The 24,213-nt window shown below is 52.6% G+C and overlaps 1 protein-coding gene across 1 annotated transcript in view; it reads left to right on the top strand.

The window, feature by feature from the left end:
* The window catches only part of PADI1 (peptidyl arginine deiminase 1), a 40,188-nt gene that overhangs the window by 2,612 nt on the left and 13,363 nt on the right, over positions 1 to 24,213 (top strand). The window contains exons 2-9 of the mRNA XM_045982105.1: positions 17,062 to 17,242; positions 18,399 to 18,471; positions 19,093 to 19,154; positions 20,456 to 20,573; positions 20,706 to 20,831; positions 22,401 to 22,573; positions 22,720 to 22,823; positions 23,796 to 23,919. Of these exons, the coding sequence (XP_045838061.1) occupies positions 17,062 to 17,242; positions 18,399 to 18,471; positions 19,093 to 19,154; positions 20,456 to 20,573; positions 20,706 to 20,831; positions 22,401 to 22,573; positions 22,720 to 22,823; positions 23,796 to 23,919 (961 nt within the window). The remainder of the gene's footprint in view (positions 1 to 17,061; positions 17,243 to 18,398; positions 18,472 to 19,092; positions 19,155 to 20,455; positions 20,574 to 20,705; positions 20,832 to 22,400; positions 22,574 to 22,719; positions 22,824 to 23,795; positions 23,920 to 24,213) is intronic.

The raw sequence follows: 24,213 nt of genomic DNA, 5'->3' as shown, positions 1-24,213 counted from the left end.
TTGGTGTCCCGCTCCAGCTGAGGCGAAGCAGCGGGTTTCTACTTAGCCTTGCTGATTGAAGGGGAAAGTTCCCCCCAACCACAAAGAGGAGGTTTACCCCTCACCTGAGCTGCCAGGAGGCTAAGTCCCCCAGGAGAGCCAATGGGGGTGGAGATGTGGGGTGATGAATTCCCCCAGGTGCTGTGTGGACCATGTGGAGAAATATTTGTGTTTGGGGTAATTGTGTGCCCCAGCGCAAGGAACCCTTAGAAATCCCCTGATTCAGGATGTGCTATAGAAACCGTCCCCCCAAGGACTAGCTCCCCACCCCCCCGACCCCCCAGGTCTGGTCAGATTGCCCTGGTTGTCCCTGTCCTCGCTTGGAGGTGGCCCCCAGAGGATGCATGCCAAAAAAGGGGGGGGGAGTGTGGGGAGTCCATTCGTGGTGCGGTCTGGCCCTCCTTGTCCGCCAGAGGCCAGAATGAGAGCCCCAGGCTGGAGGCTGTAATGAATGTTTACTCTCTGGCCCAGGGAAGCTGGCTGGGGGGGAGGGGGAAGAGACATCCTCCTGGATCTCTCCAAAGCCTCCCCCAGCCCTGCAAAAGTGTCAGAGCAAAATAGACTCTTCAGATCAGACGGGTAATATTTGAGGCGCCCAGGAAAGAGGGACTCCGGGGGCCTCTCCAAGGAGCTGGAGAGAGACCCCAGGCTGCTCCTGTTTCCTGGGGTTCTGTGTATTTCAGAAAATGAAAATGCCAAAACAGAGTTATAAAACCTGTGATATATATATTCTTAATGTTTACATTGAATAAATTGATGCTTTTAACGTGCGCAGAAGTACAGTGAGGTATAATTGTGCGGCTCATGGGGTAATTACCGGATTGCCGCAGACACTAATTCGTAATGATGGATGGACTCCGAGAGCCGGGCTGGACCAGGGTTTGAAGGCCGGGTGAGGACCGTCTCTCTTCCTGGCTCCATCCCGGGCCGCACCACATTCCTTCATTAGATGTAATGTTGCAGTTTGAAGGTGAGGTGCGTGGAGACTCTGGGGCCAGGGTCCTCCCTGCCTCCGCGGGGTCCGGACATGGAACGTGCGCTGTGTGTTCTTGGGACGGAAAATGTTGGCATTGGGGCGGACCTCTGAGGTCAGCCACTGTTTAATCCTACAGGTGTCCCTGCCTCCCTGGTCCCCTGGCCACCTGCCATTTAAGACCATGGACCCCTCCCCGTCGGTCTCTCTGTCCTCCCCTCCCTGCCCCTCCCATCATTTCTGGTTTGGTTTCCCTTCCAGCTCCCATCACTGCCGACCCCCTGCCCCCCGCAGTCCTGGCTCCTCTCAGTCCCTGCCCTTCCTCACTCGGTGGGCCCACCCTCTAGGGACCCCAAGAGAGCACTTGAGACACCAGGAACGGGAGGGTCGCTCTCAGGTGAGGTAGATTCCTCCTGACCCCAAAATGCTCTCCGTGTCACATGTCCTCAGCTTTGCTCCGTCCAGAGAAGGTTCTACTCCCTTCTTGGGGGCTGCTAAGCAACTGTTTAGCTCTGCCAAGGGGTCCTGAGACGCAAAGATGTTGTGGGTGGTATGTGGGGCTAGAAGGAGCTGGCAAATCCCCAACCAGCTGAGGACGTCAGCTACCGGGGGAGCCGGGGGAGGTGGTCCTTAACTGTGGGCCTGGACAGGTGCCATTGAGACAGTGTATGGGTACCTGGCTCTCAGGGCCAGGGCCGAGGGAGCTGGGATGCACCGGCTCTTGTCAGGGGGTGCAGAGCAGTGTTTGGCCCTCCAAATGCCCCAGAGAAGCCAGTCACCCTGCATTGGAGCCCAAGGCCACTTGAAACCCTTAAAGTGCTCCAGTGATGTTTAGGACCCCGCCTATCCCCACCTGGGTCACAGGCACCGTGCTGGGAGAGGTGGGGTAAGGCAGGGTTGAAAACTCCACAGTTGGACCCTGCCGTGGGTACAGCTGTGTGGTCTGAGCCGGGCCAAGCCGAGGTGGCTGGGCCCGGGTTCCTCACCTGGGGTGGAAGGCTGGCCACCATCCTCTCTGGGTCCCTCACGGCCACCAGAGAGTCAGTGAACTGACTGCAGAGTCATGACCTGTGGCCGCGGGTCAGGCGTGTACTTGCAGGCTATGTGACCTTGGGCCCATTGCTTAGCCTCGCTGCGCCTGTTCTGCCCCTGCAAGACCGGGATGATGTTGCTTGTTGTTTCTACCTGTGGCTTTGGCCCCCATTTTACAGATGAGGAATTTCATCTTGCATGAAATGTGTACGCACAGGCATGCTTTTCTTTCTGCAGTTGGGAAGCCCGTGGGTGAGAGGGAAGAAGTGACTCACCCGTGACTTCCCATCCACAGCTCTTGGCTTCTCTCTCAGGGGGGAGGTTCTGGTCCCCAGCCCCCATGTGGCTCTGCTGGGGGCGCCTGCGGCTGAGAGCCCTGTCCCCTCCTCTCCAGCCCACACTCCCAGGAAGGCAGGGGTCCGCTTCAAAGAAGGCCTGCCCAGCCTGGGCCCTCCTTCCAGGCCCTGGGTGTGTCCCTCCCTGAGCAATGACAGGGCATAAGCCACCCGTGATTGTTATCACTAGGAAGGAAGGAAAGAGAACACAGCCACACCCGACACTCTTCTAGATTTAGGAGAAAGTGTCTGCCTGTGACTTGGGGTCTGCCAGGGGCCAGCCATAGCCAGCTCCCAGGGAGGTCTGAGGAGAAAGCCACACTGGGGTGGGGAAGTTGGGGGACCCTCTGGGGCCTTTGCCCCATGGTGGGCATTTAACAGATCCTACTAAAATCTGCCTTGTGTCCAGGTCCCTGCCGGGCTTGGCACTGGGAGATGATACAGCCCGTACCCGCCGGTGAGGGACTCCGGTCTTCGTCTGGGAGCAAAAGGAACTTCAGGATGTGAATGTGAACCACCCACATTTTTGGTCAAGTCAGGTAGTGAAGGGAGGTACAAGGATCCTCTTATCGACCAGCCTTCTCTCCAGGATCTGCTCTCTCCCCATGTCCTTTGTGACCATAATAACAGGGGGTTGCACTATAGCAAGGGCTCACGGCCTTAGCTCAATGAAGTGTCCCAACAACCCCACGAGGTGTGGACAACTGTACCCCCATTTTGCAGACAAAGACATGGAGACACAGAGAGGTCGAGAGACTTGACCCAAGTCACACAGGAGCTGAGATTTGAGTTCAGGTCTACCTGATCCCAAATGCCATGAGTTCAACCCCCAAACACCTTGAGATCTGGGTATCTTCTGTGTTGCTCGTCAGTTCAAGGGGAGGAGTGAGATCAAGGTAGCGGCTGAACTTTGGAGTCTGTCCCAAGTGGGGTCAAATCCTGGCTCTGCCACTGTGGCCCTGTGGGTGATCTCCATTTGAATTTCAATCCGTCTTCTATAAAATGGGGAGAGGAATCTTGACTTCCCCGCTCAGCAGGCAGAGGTCAAGGGGATGGTGTTAGAATGGAATAGCAGTGCGGTGCTGACCATGGTGTACCTGCCCCGTGTGGACCCATGAGGGCAGGGCCGGGGTGACTCACCCGTGCCCTCCCTGTGCCCGGTGTGGCGCCTGACGCCCAGCAGGTGCCCAGGGAATGCGTGTTGAGGCAGGGCAGCCAGCAGCACTAACTGGGAGCTCCTTGGGCCCCTGGGCAGCTGCTGTTCTTTAGGACTAGAGCCTGGAGGGGGCTGCCCATCTCTCTGGGAACGTCGGCTATGGTAGGTCTCAGCACCCAGCAGAAGCATCCACAGGGTTGGCTGTACCAGAGAGGACTTGCTGGGTCCTGCTGGCTGGCACTATGTCATTTATTGTGGCTTTGGTCCAGAAAACTTCCAAGTCCAGGGCATCTGGAAGGTGGCACCTTGGGGCACCCAGGGGGCAGGTGTCTGGCCAGGTGTGAGGGCTGTTGTAGGCTTGGCTGGCCCCGTTTGCTCGAGAGCTGCCCACTGGCTCCCTCCTCGGCCTTTCCATCCAATTCTGCATTATTCTCCTGCCTTTGCCTCTCCCCAGCACGGTGCCCTGGGCAACCCTCCAGAACAACTTGTCCTTCGCCACCGTGCCCCCAGCTGGAGGCTGGGTCAGTACCATTCTGCCCTCCCTGCCCAAGCCCTAGGCTGGGAAGAGGGACCCCAAACCCCTCAACTCTATCCTCTGGGGGGGGGGGCTGGTGACGTCCAAGCAGCAGGTGTGATGAAGGGCACGGAAAGGACTTCTCCAAGACTGTTGTGTTTCTCCTCTCCTTAGAGACCAGTGGTAAGTTTCTGCGTAGTTGAGGTAAGTTGTGGCCTGCTGAACCCCAGTAGGAGGAAGCTTCTGGGAAGGTGCAGCTAAGCAAAAGGAAAAGCTTTCTAATTACCTGAGCTGTCAAAGCACAAAGGGATGTGGTAGTGAGCTGTCTGGCCCAGGAAAAGTACAAACACAGAGCCCTGTGACGGGCAGGAGGCAGGCCAAGATGATCGCTGAGACCTTTCTCTGACCCAGGGCCTGGGCAGATACTCCACAGACTCATTGTTTGGGGGGAAGCAGGAGCCAGGAGGTCATGGGCGCTGTCGTCTTGGCCCGCACCAGCCTCACTCCTGCAAAATTCAGGTGCTTGTGCGGGGAAGAGGGGACATGGCTTTCCTGACTCGGTGCCCCACACACGGCCTTGGGTTCCACACCACCCCCTCCCCCGCAATCCCAAGGAATCGTGTTGAGGAGCTTGTGTTGCAAAGTTTCATTTTCCTTTTTCCTTCCTACGTCTTCCCCAACTAACTCACCTTTCCAGTCCCCCTGGGGGCATGCTCAGGGAACACACGTTCATTTTCATGTCAATCAGTACAGCATATGATGGAGATAAACCTGCTGCTCCCTCCTCCCCTTGCCAGCTGTGTGGCCCTAAGAAAGTTACTTAACCTCTCTGAGATTTCTTCATGGGCTAGATGAGGACAGCAACACATACCTGGGAGGGTAGTTGTGAGTGCGGGTGACATCATGGGTGTCAAAACCTGAGCAGGTACCTGACGCACGGTGGGTGCTGGGAGAAGCCACCTAGGCGTCCTCCTCCCCACTGTTACCCGCAGAACGCGCTGTCCTTCTGCCTCATCAGGTGGCTGGGAACTACGTGTTGACTTGAGATTCCTCGCCTCACCGTCGGCGCCTCCTTCTGTGAGGTTTTCCAAGAATCGACTCTCTTCTCCTCGCAGCCTCTTTCTGAACCTGGTGCATACCAGCTTTGGGCATGGGGTGCAGGGATGCACATGGGTTGGGCAGTCTGCGGCTCTGGGGGACACAGATGGACTGCGACAGGGCCCCAGGGAAGGTCTGAACCCGTGCTATGGGAACACAGGGGAAAGGACACAGGGAGCTGGCCCTCGTGGGCTGGGCTATCTGGGGGGCTCTGGGCTGAGTGATAGGAATGGTGGCAGCAGCACCCAATGCCTTTTAAGCACCTACTGTATGCCAGGCACTTTAAATGCATCATCTCCCGGAATCCCCCCCACAGCCCTAGGAAGTAGCTCTTTGGATTGTACCCATTTCCCAGAGGAGGGAAACAGAGGCTCAGAGCAGGTGAGCGACCGGGTTTGGGCCCGCACTCTGCACAGAACCCACACTTCCCTCCGCAGAGAGATGGCATCCGGAGTGGGTCTTCAAGAGTGCAGATTTCTCCTCGCCCTCCCCTTCCTCACCCCGCACCCCTGCAGAGGTGGGAGTGGGCGCCAGCTCAACAGCATCAGTGTGGACATGATGATAAAGACACGACGCTGATACGTATGGTAATGACTTACACCCTCTCGTCTGACGGGTGATTTCAAGTCCGTTATTTCATCTGCCTGTGAGTCTGGGTTGGGTCTGGGGGCTGCTCTGTGAGGCTCTGTTGTGGGGCAGCCGGCCGGCAGGCGTCAGCTGGAGGCTCCTACCGAGCCGCCCTCAACCTCCTACCCCTGCTGGTTACACCCCCCAAGAGCAGCCCTTCATCCACGGCCCCAGCCACAGATCCAGGAGCCCGAGAGATGAGGAAAAGCAGGGTGGACCCCCTCTTCGAGGCCTGGGCACAGTCCAGGGGAGGACGCCAAGCGAATGAGGCTCTGAGATGGTGAGGGCCTGTTGGGCATAACCTGCCAAGCGTGGGCGCCAGCGGGAAGCAGCGGCCCCCTTCTCTCCCTCCCAGTCTGCAAAGCTCCTGCTTGGGAGAGCCTCGGCTCTTTTGCACCTTTTCCACCCCGAGAGGCAGCCCAAGGGAAACCACCTGGATGGGGGTGATGGAACGGGGAAGGCAGTGGGGGCCAGAGGGCGGGTGAGACTGGCAGAGGATGGAGGCGGCGGCCCTGGGGGTCAGCCCAGCCCATCGTGGTCCTCCTGCACATCATCACCTCTCCCTGAGGCCTGGCCTTGGAGGGACTGTCCTGCCACCTGCCGGGTAGAAAGAAGCCGAGAGCGGACTCGCAGCACCCCAGAGGCAGCAGTGGCTGAGTAAGGGGGGCGGTGAGAAGCAGGCTGGGCTTGGAAGGGCTGGACAGCCCCAGAGCATCTGTTCCCACTCTTTCCCCCTCTTCTTTTACCATCGCTGTTATTACTGTTCTTATTATTTCTTACCCCAAATAGGGAGTTGCATGCCAGGACCATGACTTGGAAATGTCAACTTCTGCCCAAAGCTGGGGATTGGCTTCATAGAACCCCACTCTCCTTGAAAGGGCTGTGTCTGGCGATGGCAGTCCCTGGCTGGGGCAGGGCAGGTGTCTCCCAGGAGCTGGGAACCTTTCTGCCACCAGCTGGGGCTCATGCCTGCTTGCTTTTGGGATGTGTGGGGAAAGACTCTAGGGGTGGGCAGGTTGGATTCAAGTCTTGCGGGGCCACCTGCCATCTGGGCAGTCCTGGGTTTCTGGGTTTCCCTGTCCTCATCCATAACACAAAGGTGTACTGTGCTCCTGGTCCATGCCAGACACTGAGCTGGGCGCTCGGGTGACAGTAGGTTTGGAGAGAGTAAAGTGGAAAAAATGCCTGCATTCTAGAGGGGGAAACAGGGGGACAGGCAATAAGCAAATATGTCAAAATAAACAGAATATGTCAGGTGAAATGAAGCTGGCTCACGGGGTTAGAGAGTGTGGTGTTCATGGTGTCTTTCTATCACACTGTCCTAAATTGGGCAGGGAAGACCTTTCTGAGAAGGAAATGAGGGGTGAGGACCCAGCAGATATCTGTGAGCTGAACATCCTGAGCAAGAACTGCAGGTGCAAAGGGCCTGAGGTAGGAGTGAGATGAGCGTGCTAGAGGAAGAGCAAGGAGCTGAGTCTGGGAAAAGGGGGAAAGGGAAGCCACATGGTCAGGAAGCCAGTCTGACTCTGTGGAAGCGTTACAAGCAGGAGGGACACCAGAAGGTTTTGTTGTTTTTTTTTTAATAAAGAGGACCCTTTTGCAGATAGGTCCAGGACAGACTGAGGGCAACAAGAGAGGAGGCAGGAGACTAGCTTGTTGTAAAAATTCATGTGAAAGTGATTGGTGATCTGCTCTGGGGTGTTAGCTGCTGTCGAGGTGAGAGTGTCTGCCCTGGGCATGACAGGAAGGTGGAGTCCTTGGGGTTTGCTGGGCCGCTGGATGCAAGGGAGGGAGCAGACCCCAGGGTGAACCCAAGGATGGAGAGGCAGGGGAAGGTCTTGGGCAGGTCTGGACGGGGCAGGGGTGGGGAGGTAGGAGTTTGATTTTGGACACTGTAAGTTTATTTATTTATTTATGTATTTATTTACATTATTGTTTTTAGAGTCGAACATCTTTTAAAAAAATTATTCCAGTATAGTTAACATACAGTGTTACACTGGTTTCAGGTACACAATATAGTGATTCAACAATTAACCAGTGCTCATCATGGAAGTGTACTCATTAGTATATATATGTATACATATATATATGTATATATATATATGTATATTTATATATAAAGCATATTTTTTATCCATTTATCTATCAGTGGACACTTGGGCTGCTTCCCTAATTTGGCGGTTGTCGGTAAGCGGCAGTAAACTTAGGGATGCATATATCTTTTCAAATTAGTGTTTTTGTGTGGCTTGGGTAAACACTCAGTAGGGGAATTATTGGATCACAGGGTAGTTCTACTGTTAATTTTTTGAGGACCCTCTGTACTCTTTTCCAGAGTGGATGCACCAGTTTGCATTCCCACCAACAGTGCATGAAGATTCCTTTTTCTCCACACCCTCGCCAACACTTGTTTTCTTGGGTTTTTGGTTTTAGCCATTCTGACAGGTGTGAGGTGGTGTCTCATTGTGGTTCTGATTTGCATTTCCCTGATGATGAGTGGTGTTGAGCACATTTTCATGTGTCTGTTGGCCATCTGGATGTCTTCTTTGGAGAAATGTCTGTTCATGTCTTCTTCCCATTTTGTAAAATTTCTTTTTTGTGAGGTTTGAGTTGTATCCATTCTTTATATATTTTGGATATTAACCCTTTATTGGACATGTCACTTGCAAATATCTTCTCCCATCCTGTAGATTGCCTTTTAGTTCTGTTGATTGGTTCCTTCACTGTGCAGATGCTTTCTATATTGATGTAGTCCCCATAATAATTCACTTTTGCTTCTGTTTCCCTTGCCTCAAGAGACATATCTAGAAAAATGTTGCTACGGCGGATGTCAGAGAGATTACTGCCTATACTCTCAAAATGAATTAAGGACCTAAATATGAGACCTTATGGTTTCAGGTCTCACATTTAGGTTCTTAATTCATTTTGAGTTTATTTTTGTATATGGTATAAGTAGTCCGGTTTCATTCTTTTGCATGTAGCTATCCCGTTTTCCCAATAAAATTTGTTGAAGAGACTGTCTTTTTCACAATGGATATTCTTGCCTCCTTTGTTGAAGATTAATTGACCATATAATTGTGGGTTTATTCCTGTGTTCTCTACTCTTTTCCATTGGTCTATGTGTCTGTTTTTGTGCCAGGAGCATACTGTTTTGATTACTGTAGATTGGTAGCATTTCCTGATATCTGAAATTGTGATATCTCCAGTTTTGTTCTTCTTTTTCAAGATTGCTTTGGCTTTTCAGGGTCTGTTGTAGTCCATACAAATTTTAGGATTCTTTGTTATAGTTCTGTGAAAAATGCTCTTGGTATTTGACAGAGTTTGCATTAAATCTGTAGACTGCTTTGGGTAGTATGGCCATTTTAACAATATTTGTTCTTCTAATCCATGAGCATGGAACATCTATCTGTGTCATTTTCAATTTCTTTCATGTTTTATAGTTTTCAGCATACAAGTCTTTCACCTCCTTGGTTAAGTTTATTCCTAGATATTTTATTATTTATGGTGCGATTGTCAATGGGATTATTTTCTTAATTTTTCTTTCTGCTACTTCATTTTTAGTGTATAGAACTGCAATAGATTTCTGTACATTGATTTTGTATCCTGGGACATGATTCATTTCCTGGGACAGGATTCATTTCCTGTGATACTGAATTCACTTATCAGTTCTAGTAGTTTCTTTAGGGTTTTCTATATATAGTATCATGTCATCTGCAAATAGTGAGAGTTTTATTTCTTCCTTACCAATTTGGATGCCTTTTACTTCTTTTTCTTGTCTGATTGCTGTGACTTCCAGGACTATGTTGAATAAAATCACGAAAGTGGACATCCGTATCTTGTTCCTGATCTTAGGGGAAGAGCTCTCAGTTTTTTACCATTGAATACGATGTGTTGTTTTTATTTAAGGCTTTTATTATGTTGAGGTGTGTTCCCTCTGAACCTACTTTGTTGAGGATTTTTTTTTAAAGATTTTGTTTATTTTATTTATTTGACAGAGAGAAATCACAAGAGAGGCAGGCAGAGAGAGAGGAAGGGAAGCAGGCTCTCCGCTGAGCAGAGAGCCCGATGCGGGACTCGATCCCAGAACCCTGAGATCATGACCTGAGCTGAAGGCAGCGGCTTAACCCACTGAGCCACCCAGGCGCCCTGAGGATTTTTATCATAAAGGGATGTTGTACTTTGTTGAATGCTTTTTCTGCATCTACTGAAATGATCATATGGTTTTATCCTTCCTCTTGTTGATGTGATATATCATGATGATTGATTTGTGAATATCAAACCACCCTTGTATCCCAGGAATAAATGCCACTTGATTTGCAGTGCATGATTTTTAAAAATGGATTGTTAGATTCAGTTTGCTAATCTTTTGTTGAAGATTTCTGTATCTGTGTTTATGAGAGCTATTGGCCTGTAGTTCTCTCTCTCTCTCTCTCTTTTTAGTGTCTTTATCTGGTTTTGATACCATGGTCATGCAGGCCTCATAGAATGAATTTGGAAGCTTTCCTCTTCTGTTTTTTGGAATAGTTTGAGAAGAATAGGTATTAACTCTTCTTAAACATTTGGTAGAATTCACCTGTGAAATCATCTGGTCCTGGACTTTTCTTTGTTGGGAGTTTTTTGATTACTGACTCAATTTTATTGCTGGTAATCAGTCTGTTCAAGTTTTCTATTTCTTTCTGATTCAGTTTTGGTAGGTATATGTTTCTAGGAATTTATCCATTTCTTCTAGGTTGTCCAATTTGTTGGCATGTAATTTTTCATATTATTCTCTTACAATCCTTTGTATTTCTGTTGGGTCTGTTGTTATTTCTCCTCTTTCATGTCTGATTTTGTTTATTTGCATTCTCTCTCTCTCTCGGAGTCTGGTTAAAGGTATATCAATTTTGTTGATCTTTTTAAAGGACCAGCTCCTGGTTTCATTGATCTGTTCTATTTGTTTTTTTTTTTTTTTGTTTGTTTGTTTGTTTGGTTGGTTGGTTGTTCTTATTGCATTTATTTCTGCTCTGATTTTTATCATTTCCTTCCTTATACTGGTTTTGAGTTTTGTTTGTTGATCTTTTTCTAGCTCCTTTAGGTTGTTTGAGATTTTCTTTCTTATTGTGCTAGGACTATATTGGCATAAACTGTCTTTTTAGAATAGCTTTTGCTGCATCCCAAAGATTTTGGACCATTTCATTTTCATTTGTCTCCATGTACTTTAAAATTTCCTCTTTGACTTCTTGTTTCATTAATTGAAACATTCATTGTTTAGAATAGCATGTTATTTAACTTCCATGTATTTGTGTACTTTCCAGATTTTTTCTTGTGGTTGAATTCTAATTTCATAGCATATAGTCAGAAAAGATACTTGGTATGACTTCGGTATTTTTTAATTTGTTGAGACTTGTTTTGTGGCCTTATATGTGATCTATTCTGGAGAATGTTCTGTGTGCACTTGAAAAGAACATATAGTCTGCTGTCTTAGGGTGAAATGTTGAATATATCTGTTATTTCCATCTGGTCCAGTGTGTCATTCAAAGCCACTGTTTCCTTGTTGATTTTCTGTTTGGATGATCTTTCCATTGATATAAGTGGGATGTTAAAGTTCCCTACAATCATTGTATTACTACCAATTACTTCCTTTATGTTTGTTATTAGCTGCTTTATGTATTTGCGTGCTCCCATGCTGGGTGCATAAATATTTACAATTGTTATATCTTCTTGTTGGATTGTTTCCTTTATGATCCTATATGGACATGTTACATTTCAAGTGCCTCTTAGACATCCAAGGGAGATGTTCAAAAAGCAATTAGCTATAAGGGTCTGGAGATGAAAAGTAGGGGTTCTATGCATATCATCATGGCAGGTGGAGATCATCAAGGCGGTGAATGTCACCAGACAATAGGACTGAGCACTAAGCTCTGGGGCCAGGTGGGCTGGAGCCAGCTGGGACATACTCACAGGAGTGCCTATGAGGTGACCCTGCTGGTTGCTGAGTGCTATTCCAACTATGCGTTCTGGAATGGAGGGGGAAAAAAAAACACAGAATGGGAGCTAGACCTGAGCTAAACCCATTGGCCACCTGACCACTGAAAACCTCTACTCTGACTGGCAGGTAGCCATGACATGTGCATCTCCTGAAATTAGCCTCAGCTCAGAGCCAGTGTCCAATAAAGGTCGAAAAGTCTGATCATTTCCTTTTCCCCAGTGTACAGACACCTGGTTAAAGGCTGTGCATTCCTCTGGAGAAGCCTGGGAGAGAGGGGAATAGTACCCATTTTTAGCAGTACAGGAGGGTCCTTCCCCAAGAGGACCTGATTGTCCATTTTTTAGGAAGTTTATGAGCCTATTGGCAAACACAGCCATAATAGTATTTATTTATTTTTTTTATTTTTTTTTTAAAGATTTATTTATTTGACAGATAGAGATTACAAGTAGGCAAGTAGGCAGAAAGGCAGGCAGAGAGAGAGAGAGGAGGAAGCAGGCTCCCAGCCAAGCAGAGAGCCCGATGCGGGGCTCGATCCCAGGACCCTGGGATCATGACCTGAGCCGAAGGCAGAGGCTTTAACCCGCTGAGCCACCCAGGCGCCCCTATTTATTTTTTTAATTTAAAAAATATTCATTCATTGGGGCCCCTGGGTGGCTCAGCGGGTTAAAGCCTCTGCCTTCGGCTCAGGTCATGATCCCAAGGTCCTGGGATCGAGCTCCGCATCGGGCTCTCTTGAAAGCAGGGAGCCTGCTTCCTCCTCTCTCTCTCTCTCTGCCTGCCTCTCTGCCTACTTGTGATCTCTGTCTGTCAAATAAATAAATAAAATCTTTAAAAAATATTCATTCATTTATTTTTGAGAGAAAGAAGAGAGAGAGAGAGAGAGAGCACGCGCATGTGCACACACACATGTAAGGGGACAGGGGAAAGCGGGAGAGAGTCTCATGCAGACTCCACACTGAGTGTGGAGCCCTATGGAGGGTTCAATCTCATGATCTTGAGATCATGACCTGAACCAAAACCAAGAGTTGGTCGCTCAGCTGACTGTGTCACCCAGGTATCCTGTCACGACAGTATTTAAAATTAAATTCTATATGCTTACAAGTAAATAAATTATATTTTAAAAAAGGTGGTAATCAAAATTATCTCCACTTCCTTACTATTTTGTTATACTCTACCAAGATCTATGCTCTGTGATCATTTACCTCTGTCTGGTAGAAATAGTTATGTAGGGGGTGCTATTGTGCGTTTCTTTGCAACTCTTGAGTTCAAGGATGTTGCATTGGTAACTTGATATTGGCCATTGGTGGAAGTCTCTGGAAATTGGCAAAGTCTACAAATCAGACCTCCACTTACTGTTTCACTGATGAAGAGAGGGAGATTAATGCAGATTAAATTTAAAAGCGTGTTCCGGGGGCGCCTGGGTGGCTCAGCGGGTTAAAGCCTTTGCCTTCAGCTCAGGTCATGATCCCAGGGTCCAGGGACCAAGCCCTGCATCGGGCTCTCTGCTTAGCTGGGAGCCTACTTCCTCCTCTCTCTCTCTCTCTGCCTGCCTCTCTGCCTACTTTTAGTCTCTGTCAAATAAATAAATCTTAAAAAAAAAAAAAAGCATGTTACGTTGTGATTAGCACAAGAAGGAGGGACGTGTTTGTCCGGCATTCATTGGCTCAGCAAAGAGGTTGTTCATATCACCGATGGACTGAGGTTTATCTCCACGGCTTTGCTTTCGTTTTATTCTTGAACGCAAATGAAAATATCCATCCGCGTTTATGTCACATATCAAATTTCATGACAACAAATTTGTTGGGGAAAGAAAGAGCAGATTGGGAGGCAACTGCATTTGCGAAGTTGTGATTGAATGGCCAGCATGGTTTGGCTGTGGGTTTGAGAGGCATTCTGTAAGAATCGAAGGGATTAATGGGATTTCCGAGTGATTTTATAAAGAAGAGTAACATACAGTGTACTATTGTTAGTATGCTGTGTGCTGCACGGCCTTTATAGCAGTAAAATTCATCATCAGCTTAACTATGTGCTCTGCCCAGAGCTGCTGGTGGTTTGGGGGGCAGCCTGCCACTGCCTGGGGTACGCTGCAGTTAGGAGGACAGAGCAGCGAAGGAGAAGTCAGGTGGAGGAGAGGAGAGCTGTGTGTCCCAGAAGCCAAGTGGAAAGTGTTTTAGGGAGGACAGCCGATCATCTGGGTCAGATGCCCCTGACGGCTCTCTAGAGGAAGAAGAGAAGGGACCTCTCTCTGGATTTGGCACGGAAGCAATTTCAATGGCACGGCAGGGAGGAGAGCCTGACTGGTGACAGGTTACAGGGACAACAGGGAGACAGGACTGGGCAGCCAGCACGCCAACCCCTGAGGTCTTTTCCTGGAAAGGAAAGGAGCGGGAGAGACAAAGGTGTGGGTATCCGAGCTGTCACGTCCTACCACCTCTCTACCGCAGGCAGATGGGTCATAGGCAAGAAACAGAGGCAGAAATTCAGGGCTGCCCAGTCCTGTCCCCGGTTCATTCTGATGCTGCACACCAGTTCCTCTTGGCCATCAGAACGCACAGCCCAGACCCCAAAGCCTGGACCCAGGACTCCGAGTTGGAGCCTTTCTTTAGACCAAAGACCTGTCCCCAGTGCGCAGGAGATAGAGCCACAATGGGCCAGATACCCTATCCCTCCCTCCCGGGCTCTCCAGCCCCTAGAAATGTTGTCAGGCTGTGGGCAGTGGCAATGAATCTGGGTGGGACACGGTCAGTGGGGGGTGAGGGGGGTGCACCTGCAGAGTGGGAGGGAGGGGCTTCCTGGAGGCTGGGGCGGTGCTTAGAGGGTCTGATGGAGGGGAAGGTGTGCAGAGGAGTGGAAAGGTGCTAGGGAGTGACGGCGAGGCGGGCTAGGGACTCTGAGCCTGTGAAGGGAAGAGAGACCAGGAAGGCCAGGGCTGCAGAGAGGGGATAAAAATGTCTCTACCTCAGGGGTTGCCGGTCCTGGTGGAGCTGGGGGCTCAATGGGGTTGGCAAGTTAGAGGACTGAGCTGGCAGGTTGGCAGGTGGTATCCCTGGGCTGCTGATAGGGGAGGGTGTGTGGGGTGTAGTTCTTGGTAATGACAAAGTCTGGGGTCTGCCCTGTGGGCAGGTGGCTGAGGCTGGGTGGAGGCCAGGATCTTTGGGAGGGGCTGCCCCATCACCCATGGGGCTGCAGCGCTGGCGTTGGTGGCAGGAGCCGGCCCCCTCCAGGAATGAGGGCAGAGTGACAGTGATGTGGCGGTGACCAGGAGGAGGGGGACTCCTGCCCACCTCTGGGCCTGGGGGTTAGGGGAAGTGAGGGGGGAGTGAACACCATTGAGAGGGCTGCAGGGGGTCCCCCTGCCTGCTGTGGGAAACAGGCTTCTGTGGCAGTGTAAAGGTCAAGGACACAGTCCGGGATGTGGCCAAGGCCACCGCACAGGTGATGGTGTGTGGGATTGCCCGGGAGTGGGGCAGATGGGAGATGGGGTCCGATTAGAGGACGAGTGTCTGGGGTACTTGGGTTTCTATGGTAACTGACTAGACAAGGACAAAGGGCATGCAGGACGGGGCTTCCTGAAGGTACCACGGGGCCACGAGTGTGGGCTGGCGCGGGGGGGGTCTTGCCAGAAGCCTGCAGGGCCCCAGGGCCCTTCTCCACCCCAGCCGCATCTGTAAAGTGAGGAGAGTGAAAACTACCTTGCTGAGCATCAGAGGGCCAAGTGCGGAGTAGGACTTGGGGTTGTCGTAACCATGATCGCTGTTACCATTGTCATGGAGGCAGTTTGATGCGCACCATGGTGGGGCGGGTGTCTGGTTTCTCTAGAGGTGTGCAGGTTTACTATCTGGGTGGGTTCTCAGGGGTCCAGGAAAGGATAGAGGCAGGAGGATACATTAAAGAGCCCCTCTGGCTCTGGATCTTTGCAGTCAGGTGGATGTCTAGTAGGTGCACGTGACCTTAAGTGGCAGCCTTGAGGCTAATGGCTCTGTCCCGGGGAAGGGCAGGGGAGAGCCCTGACATGCAGGGGAGGGAGAAGCACTGACAGGTAGTGCTGTGGTCCGACATACCCCTCTAGGGTCAGAGCAAAGTGAGAGGGATAGGGAAGAGGGGGAGAGGAAGGGGGCAAGGTGCAGCATTCAGTGGAGTGATGGAGGGCTCACTGAGAAGAGCAGCTGGATGACTCAGTCATTAAGTGTCTGCCTTTGGTTCAGGTCGTGATCCCAGGGTCCTAGAATCAAGTCCCGCATCGGGGTCCATGCTCGGCGGGAGGCTGCTTCTCCCTCTCCTACTCCTCCTGCTTGTGTTCCCTCTCTCCCTGTCTCTCTCTGTCAAATAAATAAAATCTTAAAAAAATACTGGAGGGGTTAAAAACCCATACTTAAAAAGAGACAGAGAGAGAAAGTGACATTTAAGCAGAGCCTTGAAGAGGGTAGGAGAGCGAGCCTTGTGGACACCTGGGGGAAGAGCATTCTATGCAGAGGGAACAGCCAGTGCAAAGGCCCTGAGCTAGGACCGATTGGCAGCTTCATAGAACAGCCCGAAGCTCAGTGTGGCAGGAGTAGAGTGGGCGAGGGGAGCATCGTGGGGAGAAGAGGTCAGGGAGGTGGCAAGGGGCAGATTACTGGGGGCCTTGTAAGCCACTGTGAGGACTTTACCTGTTACTGAGTGTGACAGGAACCACTGCTTTGGGGCAAAGGAATGACACAGTCTGCCTCAGTGTGCCGTGTGCGGAAGAGACTGGAGGGGGGCACAGGTGCATCCAGGGAGACCAGTGAGGAGGCTGCTCAGCCTGGTGGGGGTGGTGGGGGTGAGAGGCAGATGACCCAGTGTGTTTCCTCTTGGGATGGAGAATTTGGAAGTATCAGCACGGGAAGCTTTGGGTGGGGGTGGGAGGTTGTGCGGGGGTTTGCTGTCTCTGCTCTCTGGAGCCTCGGGGATTGCTCTTAGAGGCAGGGGGTGTTAAATGCCATGGTTTGGGCCCATGTCCTGCTCCCTTGTGTCTGTCTTAGGTCCTGGTTTCCACAGGAGGTCCGCCAAAAGGGCCCTGCGACTAGAGCAAAGCCCCAAGTTACAGATGGGGAGACTGAGGCCAGAGGACAAGACGAGGTGCCCAGGGTGGATCACATGGGAATCAGTGGAGAGCTGGGTTGGAGCCCAGGCTGCCCGGTGCCCAGTTGGGCTGGTCTCCTGGCTAGTGGTGGTCCCCTGCCACTCCCCAGTCCAGCTGTTAGGCAGTGCTGTTTGTATAGCTTGGCGACCCGAGCCTGCTACCCCGATGTGGTCTTTCTCCTGAGCCCCCTGGAAACTCACCTTTCTCCTTTCTGTCAGTGATGTGCCCAAGGGGGCCGAGACCTTCAGCATCTCGGGGAGCCCCGGAGTGGAGGTCTTCGTGGTCTATGACCCAGCTCAGGTGACGGGGCCCACAGGCAAGTCCCGCTGGCCCCTGGACGTCAGTGTGGAGGTGACCGTATCCGTGGACGCGGCCAGTAAGGACTTAAATGATCTCAAGGTAAGAGGCCACGTCTCCACAGGGGCCATGTTCCCCACCCCCCACCCAAGCATAACCCCATTCACACATCACCCTTACTCCACCAAACTCCACGAGGCTCAGACATTTGTCTCCACGCAGCACATCTCGATGCCACAGACACCCCGGACATGCATGTCCCCCCCACAGCAGTGTCACCCATACACGCATGAATGGACACACCCATGAAAACAGCCTGCCTACTCGCCCCCTCCAATTCACAGGCACCCTCACACGAGTACCTGTGTTCACCCTACACACAGACCCCAAAATACGCCCTGTAGCAGGGAGGACTGGAGCGACAGCCCGGGCACACGCATACGCATGTGCGTGGAGACACAGGTGCCCACCCAGATGCGCCCCTGTCCCCATATCCAAGGAGGGGAAAGGCTTTGCTTTCATGGACAGCCCCCTCATTACTCACCCCAGGAACCTTCCACACACACAGTAGCCCACGGGTTCACGGCCATGGCCCTTTCTCCCCTAAAGGCAGAGACTGTGTAGCTGTTGAGAGCAGGAGTCCTGGAGCCTGCCATGGGTTCAAATCCTACCCCCTCTGCTTACAAGCCTGCAGGGAGGGCTGGGAGTGGGCTCATTAGGAATGGGCCCAGTCTCCTGGGGCCATCTTGGGAGCTCACCGAGATGACCTGGGTAGAGCACTTGGCATGGGATCTGGACCACGGGAAAAGCTCTGTGGCCACTGGCTTTTTTGGAGCATGTGGCCATTGCTCCCATTTTACAGATGAAGGAACAGGAGCCTACACTGGCTGAGTAACTGGCTCATGTCGATGGCTTCCGTCGTTCCTCCCCTCATTCTTCCTCTCTGACATCTCCATGGATTTCTGAGGGTCCAGCAGCTCCCCCGGGACCCGCCCCACCCTCCTTAGCCCTCCTTGCTCCTCAGCCCAGCCCTGGAGCCCAGGAGGCATCCACAGCCCCTTGAGCTGGGGAAGGCAGATCTGAGCCCAAGCCAGGAGCCCGGGAATCTTGGACCTTAGGCAGTGGGGAGACTCTAGGGATGCCCAGGCCTCCCCTGCCTCGAAGCGGGACTGTTAGGGTGTCCCCCTCTCCACGCCCCCTGCCCCTGCCATCTCTGAAGGGTGGCTGTGCTCACTTAGGGCTGACAATGTCTCCGCAGGTGAAGGTGTCCTACTTCGGGCAGCATCAGGATGGGGCCCTAGGCCACAGTGTCCTGTATCTCACCGGCGTTGGTAAGTACCAGCTCCTGGCTCCCAGGATGTCCCCCCGCCCCTCCGTGTTGCCCTCTAGAGGGTGTTAGTTGCCCCCTGAGTCCCAGGCCCAGGCCCTCTTCCTCCACCTCCAGGAGCTTCTTCAGAGACCTTTAGCTCACTCAGGGATGGAGACTCAGCAGTACTCAGGGCCACCAGAATCTAGAAACTGTCCATGACCCACAGCTAGACCCACCCTAGGCCTCCTTCCTCCGGAGGCCACCTGTCACACCACTGGAACTCCAAGATTCCTCACTAAACCTCAGGGAGCCATGAGCTGCCCTTCTACCAGAGCCCTGGCTGCTCGTCCTGAGAACTATGGATCCAGACCCGACAGCCTCAGGCCTCGTTCCCAATGGCCAGAGGCAGGGCCACCAAGAGCTAGCAATTCAGCATGCATAAACCGGCAGTGAATTCAAGAGTCCTGGAGACTGGGTCCCTCCAACATCCAGAACCAAAGGGGGTGGCCACACGGCCTCCCGGGTGCTTGGTGTGGTCCCCAGAACAGGTCTTCCTGGGTCTCGTGGGCAAAGGTTGCCTTGGCCTCATGGGCGTGGAGGCGGGATGCGTGAGCCTCTGGCGCCCCTCTCCACTCCTTTACAGACATCTCCCTCGATGTCGACACACATCGCACGGGCAAGGTGAAGAGGAGCCATGGCGACAAGGTGACGCTCTCCTGGCTACCCTGGGCTGGCAGAGTTTACAGGCAAAACCGGTGGGGGTTGGATCCCAGGGTCTTTGGGATCCGACTATGTAGGGAACCCATCTGGAGACTGCCAAGTTGGCCCAGGTGGGCGTAACTTGCACCGTATGATCTCTGTGCTGCGTGACTCCTGTGTGAGCCCTCTCCGAGTCTGTCTTGCACCACTTAGGGATTGGAAATAGTTCTTTTGCTTGATACATCTTTCTTTCCTTGGCTGTATTTGAACCTGAAACATGATAAGTGCTTCATAAAAGGTTGCCGAGGGACTGACTGATAGAGGAGGCTGGGTGGACAGCCTCAGCTGGATCCTAAAGAGTGAGGAGGAGGGTGGGGTGGTCCTGAGGCATTATGGGCATTCCAGATAGAAGTATCTGGAAACCATACTGGAGGGGATAGAAGGTATAATTTGTAGGGAGAGATCCTGGAGAGATAGCGTGGGGCCCAAGGATAGGCTTTGAGGACAAGAGGGGGTTAGGGCAGCCATGGATGGCTGTACAGGTTGTTCACTGCACAAGGTTGCTTGGCTAAGGTGGTGAGTGGGGCTATAATACAAGTCATGTCTTGTGCCCTGGCATAGGGCAACATTTACCAAGAAAGGTGGATAGGTGTGTCATATAGGCTAGCAGTGGCCTTGTGGAGTCCCCCAGGTCTCCCAACTAGTTGAATCCCAGCTAGGGGACTGAGGCATTCCTTTCCAGAGCCTTCCTTTCCATTTTCCAGAGCCTTCCTTTCCTCTTCTGTGAAATGAGGCAAGTGAGCCCTGCCTTGTAGGGTCTGGTAGGGATTAAGTGAAGATGTATAAGGGAGAGCTGCGATCTGAGGCAGGGCTCCAGCCATCTTTCCCACCTTGGCTTAGACCTCCTTGCAGGACCTGTAGGACTGAGGGTAGATGCCAGGACCTGGAGAGCTGGGAGAGAGGCAGCCTCTGTCCCCCAGGCAGGGCCAAAGCTCAGTGGGCTGGTGAAGGTCGTTTCTGAAACAGCCTTCCTCCTGAGGGAGTGACACTACCCTTCCTCCTCCAGTGCCACGGCTGGGTGGGGCCACCATGTATGGTTGCATAGGTTGTTCACTGCACAAGTATGGGGTGGCTCTGGGTCTAGAGACCTGGAACTCCAGTCCCCAAATCTATGATTCTTCTTTATATCCTGAATTAAACCCAGAAAACCAAAGTCTCCATGTTAACAAAACAACATGGAGACTCCAGAGCCCCTTTCCCAGGCTCTCTGGGTCCCACTGACCCCAGAGTTTCTTGTTTTGCCACAGAAAACCTGGCGCTGGGGCCCCGAGGGCTATGGGGCTGTCCTACTGGTGAACTGTGACCGGGACAGCATCACGTCCAGAGGGCCTGACCTTACCAACAGCCAGCTGGCATCACTGGATGGTGTGTGATCGAAGGGTGTGTGGGGACGTCCAGGGCAGTGGTGTGGGGCAGTACAGCCTGGGGGAGGCGGGAGGAGGATAGCCTGTCAGTGGGGTGCAGGGAGAGTTGTCTCAAGGGCGCCATTCTCTCCAGACCTACAGGACATGTCCCCCATGGTGCTGAGCTGTGACGGCCCAGACAGGCTCTTCGACAACCACAAGCTGGTCCTGAATGTGCCCTTCTCGGATTCCAAACGAGTGGGGGTCTTCTGTGCTAGGGGTGAGTGGCCTGCTGGGGCTGTTTTCCTCCCTGCTCTGCTTGTACTCTGCTTCTAAACTCTTCTTTCTACACATCTCCCCTCCCTTGCAGCATCTCCTATACCTTCCTCTACCTTTGACCAATAGCCACCCCAGCAGCTCACAGCATATTACCTAAGAAGGGGGTTCGAAAACGAGTCCCATTTTATAGAGGAGGCCACTGAGGCTCAGGGCCAGGAATCCAGGGTCTGTAAGTCATACAACCAAGTGGGGGCGGGGAGCAGGCATTCGGACCCAGGTCTCTCAACTGCCCAAACCCCTCCTCTTTCCACTGCCCACCCCACTCCCTGCTCAGGCAGCACGGGGTGAGCTCTTGAAACACCCCCAGGTCTGTGCAGGCTGGGTGAGGTGGGAGTGGGAACTAGCAAAGCTGAGGCCCAGGCTGGCCCTTGGAACCTGCCAGAAATTTTTATTAATCAAAATCTGTGGCTTAAAAAAAAATACACCCATCCCTAACCCTGAGCTGCCTTTACTCATTTTTATAAGTAGCAAGAGGCTTCTCCTGCTCCTTTGTTTCTTCCCCCCTTACCTTCTGTTCAGACTGACCCAGAACTTGTCCTGGCCACCTGAGCCTGGCAAGAGCCAGAACCTTCCTCCTCGTGCACCCATGGTCAAAGTTTAGGCTGAGGGCCCTGCTTGGAAACACTTACTGGGACACCAGAACATAAACAAAATCTCAATAAGTGAACAGATAACCTTTCCCCACTGTGAATAAGAGCATGCCAGGGTGACCTGTCCAAGACAAGCCTCAGGCGAGGACGGAAGAGGGCAGCGCGGAACCACTACAGGCCAGGCGCTTTCAAAAAAAGAAATTGAGGTGAAATTCACATAATAGGAAATTTACCATTTGAAAGTGGACAGCTCCTGGCACTTAGTAGGTCCTTGATGCTGTGTGACCACCATCTCTATCTAGTTGCAAGACCGTTTCCTCACCCCCACATAAAGCCTCATACCCGTCAGCGGCCACTCCCCATTTCCCTCTCCCCCTGCCGCCAATCCTAGGCAACCCATGATCTGTTTTCTGGCTTTCTGTCCCTATGGATTTACCTGGGTTGGATACTTCCCTGTAAATGGAATCATGCAATATGTGGCCTTCTGTGTCTGGCTTCTTTTAGCTCACATATTATTGGCAGGGTTCGTGCACACCGTAGCTCGCATCAGCCCCTCATTCCTTCTGGTGGGTGAAAAAGTTTCCATGATACGGATGCACTACTGTTTGTTTTTCCATTCATCCGTTGATGGACGTTCGGGTATTTTTCACCTTTTATGCCAGCGGCTTTTATCTCTTGATCTGATATAAAGCTTTACACTGACCTCATGAGATACCGTTGGCCCAATTTTACAGATGAGGAATTGAGGCTCAGAGAGGCTGAGTCACTGAGCCAGGGTCACACAGCTTGTACGTGGCAGGGCTTGAGGGGAGTCCCAGGAGATCTAACACGAAGGTGGCTCTGCCCTGGATCCCTGGCCTCTGGTTTCTTCCCTCCCGTCCTTTGTCCCAGCACTGGCCCCTGCCTCTGGTTTCCCCTAGGCGGGCATTCCCTCGAGCACTACAAGCAGGTGCTGGGACCTCAGCGCCTGTCCTATGAAGTTGAGCGGCAGCAGGGAGAGCGGAAAATCAGTTTCTTTGTGGAGGGACTCACCTTCCCTGACGCTGATTTCTTGGGGCTCGTCTCCCTTAGTGTCAGCCTGGTGGACACGGGGGTACGTGTTGGGGATTGGGGTGGCGGCTGAGGGTGTGGGGGGAACCATTGGGGATCTCCGGGGCTGGGCAGGCTGGGGGGCTGTGGAGGCTTTGGGGCCTGATGGGGCTTCCTGCAGGGCCCATTTAGTCCTCATTTCCCCCCCAGACCCTGCCTGAGGTGCCCCTCTTCACAGACACCGTGGCCTTCCGCATGGCCCCCTGGATCATGACTCCCAACACCCAGCCCCCCCTGGAGCTGTATGCGTGCAGGTGAGGCCTTACTCCCTGCAGGAACCCCACTGTTTCTGGTAGAGATAGGAACGGAATGCTGGCTCCAGCGTTGGGCCCTCACTCAGTGGACAGATGCCTGAAGGTCACCCGTGGGTGCAGGCTGGGCAGGGGAGAGCACCAGGCTGGTTGGGTCGGTCAACCCCACCTTGTCCTGAGCAGCGAAGGCCCCGGCTGAGGTCACTGGCTCCAGCGTTGGTGTCCCTGCCTCTCCCGTGTCCTGCCGTTAGGACAGCTCGGATCCAGTCCGGGCAGCAAGGCTAGGCTCTGTTTAGGCAGCTGGTGGTCGCAGGACACCTAGCCTCACTTTGGCGTGGACATGCTGCTGGGCCTGCCCAGAACACGGGAGCCCAGCCTCTGGCACCAGCTGTGAGCCCCAGCCCAGCCCGGGACCCTCGTCCTTCTGCCATCTCCCAGAATCCTTGGCAGGCGCCGTGATGGACAGGGGAGCCTTGACTGGCAAGGCCACTCCAGGCCTGTGTGTCAGAGATCAGAGCAGTGGACAGACCTGCCTCGGACTTGGAACCTAAGTCAAAAGGCTGGGAAGGTGTGGAGAAATAGGTTTGCCCTGCACTTGTTCGGAAGGGAATTCTTTCTTTCCGTTTGCTCACTAACCCCACCCTGACGCCTTTGTGTGGGCTGGAGGAGCGGGAGCGGATGGGGCTGCCTGCCTCTCCCTGCCACATTCCCCCAGTCTCCAGGTCTCCTTCTCCACGGCTGCCCCCGCTAGCCTTGGTGCCCTGTCTTTGGGCTCCATACACCTGGGCTTGCTCCTGACCTTGCAGGGACAGATAATGTCCCCTATGATCTGGGGATATTATCCGTCTCTGTCTTCTCTAGGGCAGGGATGTGTTTGAACCCCTCTACCCGGGGGCCACATAGGGCCTAGTGCAGATGGAACCAAGGCCCCAGTCAGAGGTCACTATTACATTCCTCTCTCCCTATGTTTTGCAGTGTGGTAGACTCTCATGGCCCAAATAAGAAATTTCTGGAAGACATGTCGGACCTAGCATTGAAAACCAACTGCAAGCTGATCATCTGTCCTCAGATTGAAAATCGAAATGACCGCTGGATCCAGGTGGGCGCAGGAGCGGAGGGAGGGGTGGCCCTGGACGCCTGGGTCCCCATCCTTTACCCCGACTTTGGGAAATGGGGCCCGCACAGGTTCCTAAGCAGCCTTGGTGTCCTGAGAAAAGCCAGGACTCGGTCGGGATGGGGAGCGAGGCGCCGGCAGCTTAGGGGAACACATTCCCACTGCCCCATCTCCCTAGTCTCTCCTGTTTCCCCCACGTGCTTGGGTCCCAGACAGAGTCGTCTCCCAGTGGCCTCCCAAAGGCCTCACCTGTACCCCTGACCCAGGCACCCCCAGGTC

This window comes from Meles meles, chromosome 1 (assembly GCF_922984935.1).
Source record: "Meles meles chromosome 1, mMelMel3.1 paternal haplotype, whole genome shotgun sequence".
Taxonomy (NCBI): domain Eukaryota; kingdom Metazoa; phylum Chordata; class Mammalia; order Carnivora; family Mustelidae; genus Meles; species Meles meles.
Note: the sequence above shows the minus strand (reverse complement) of the source record. Positions and strands in the feature narration are given on the sequence as shown.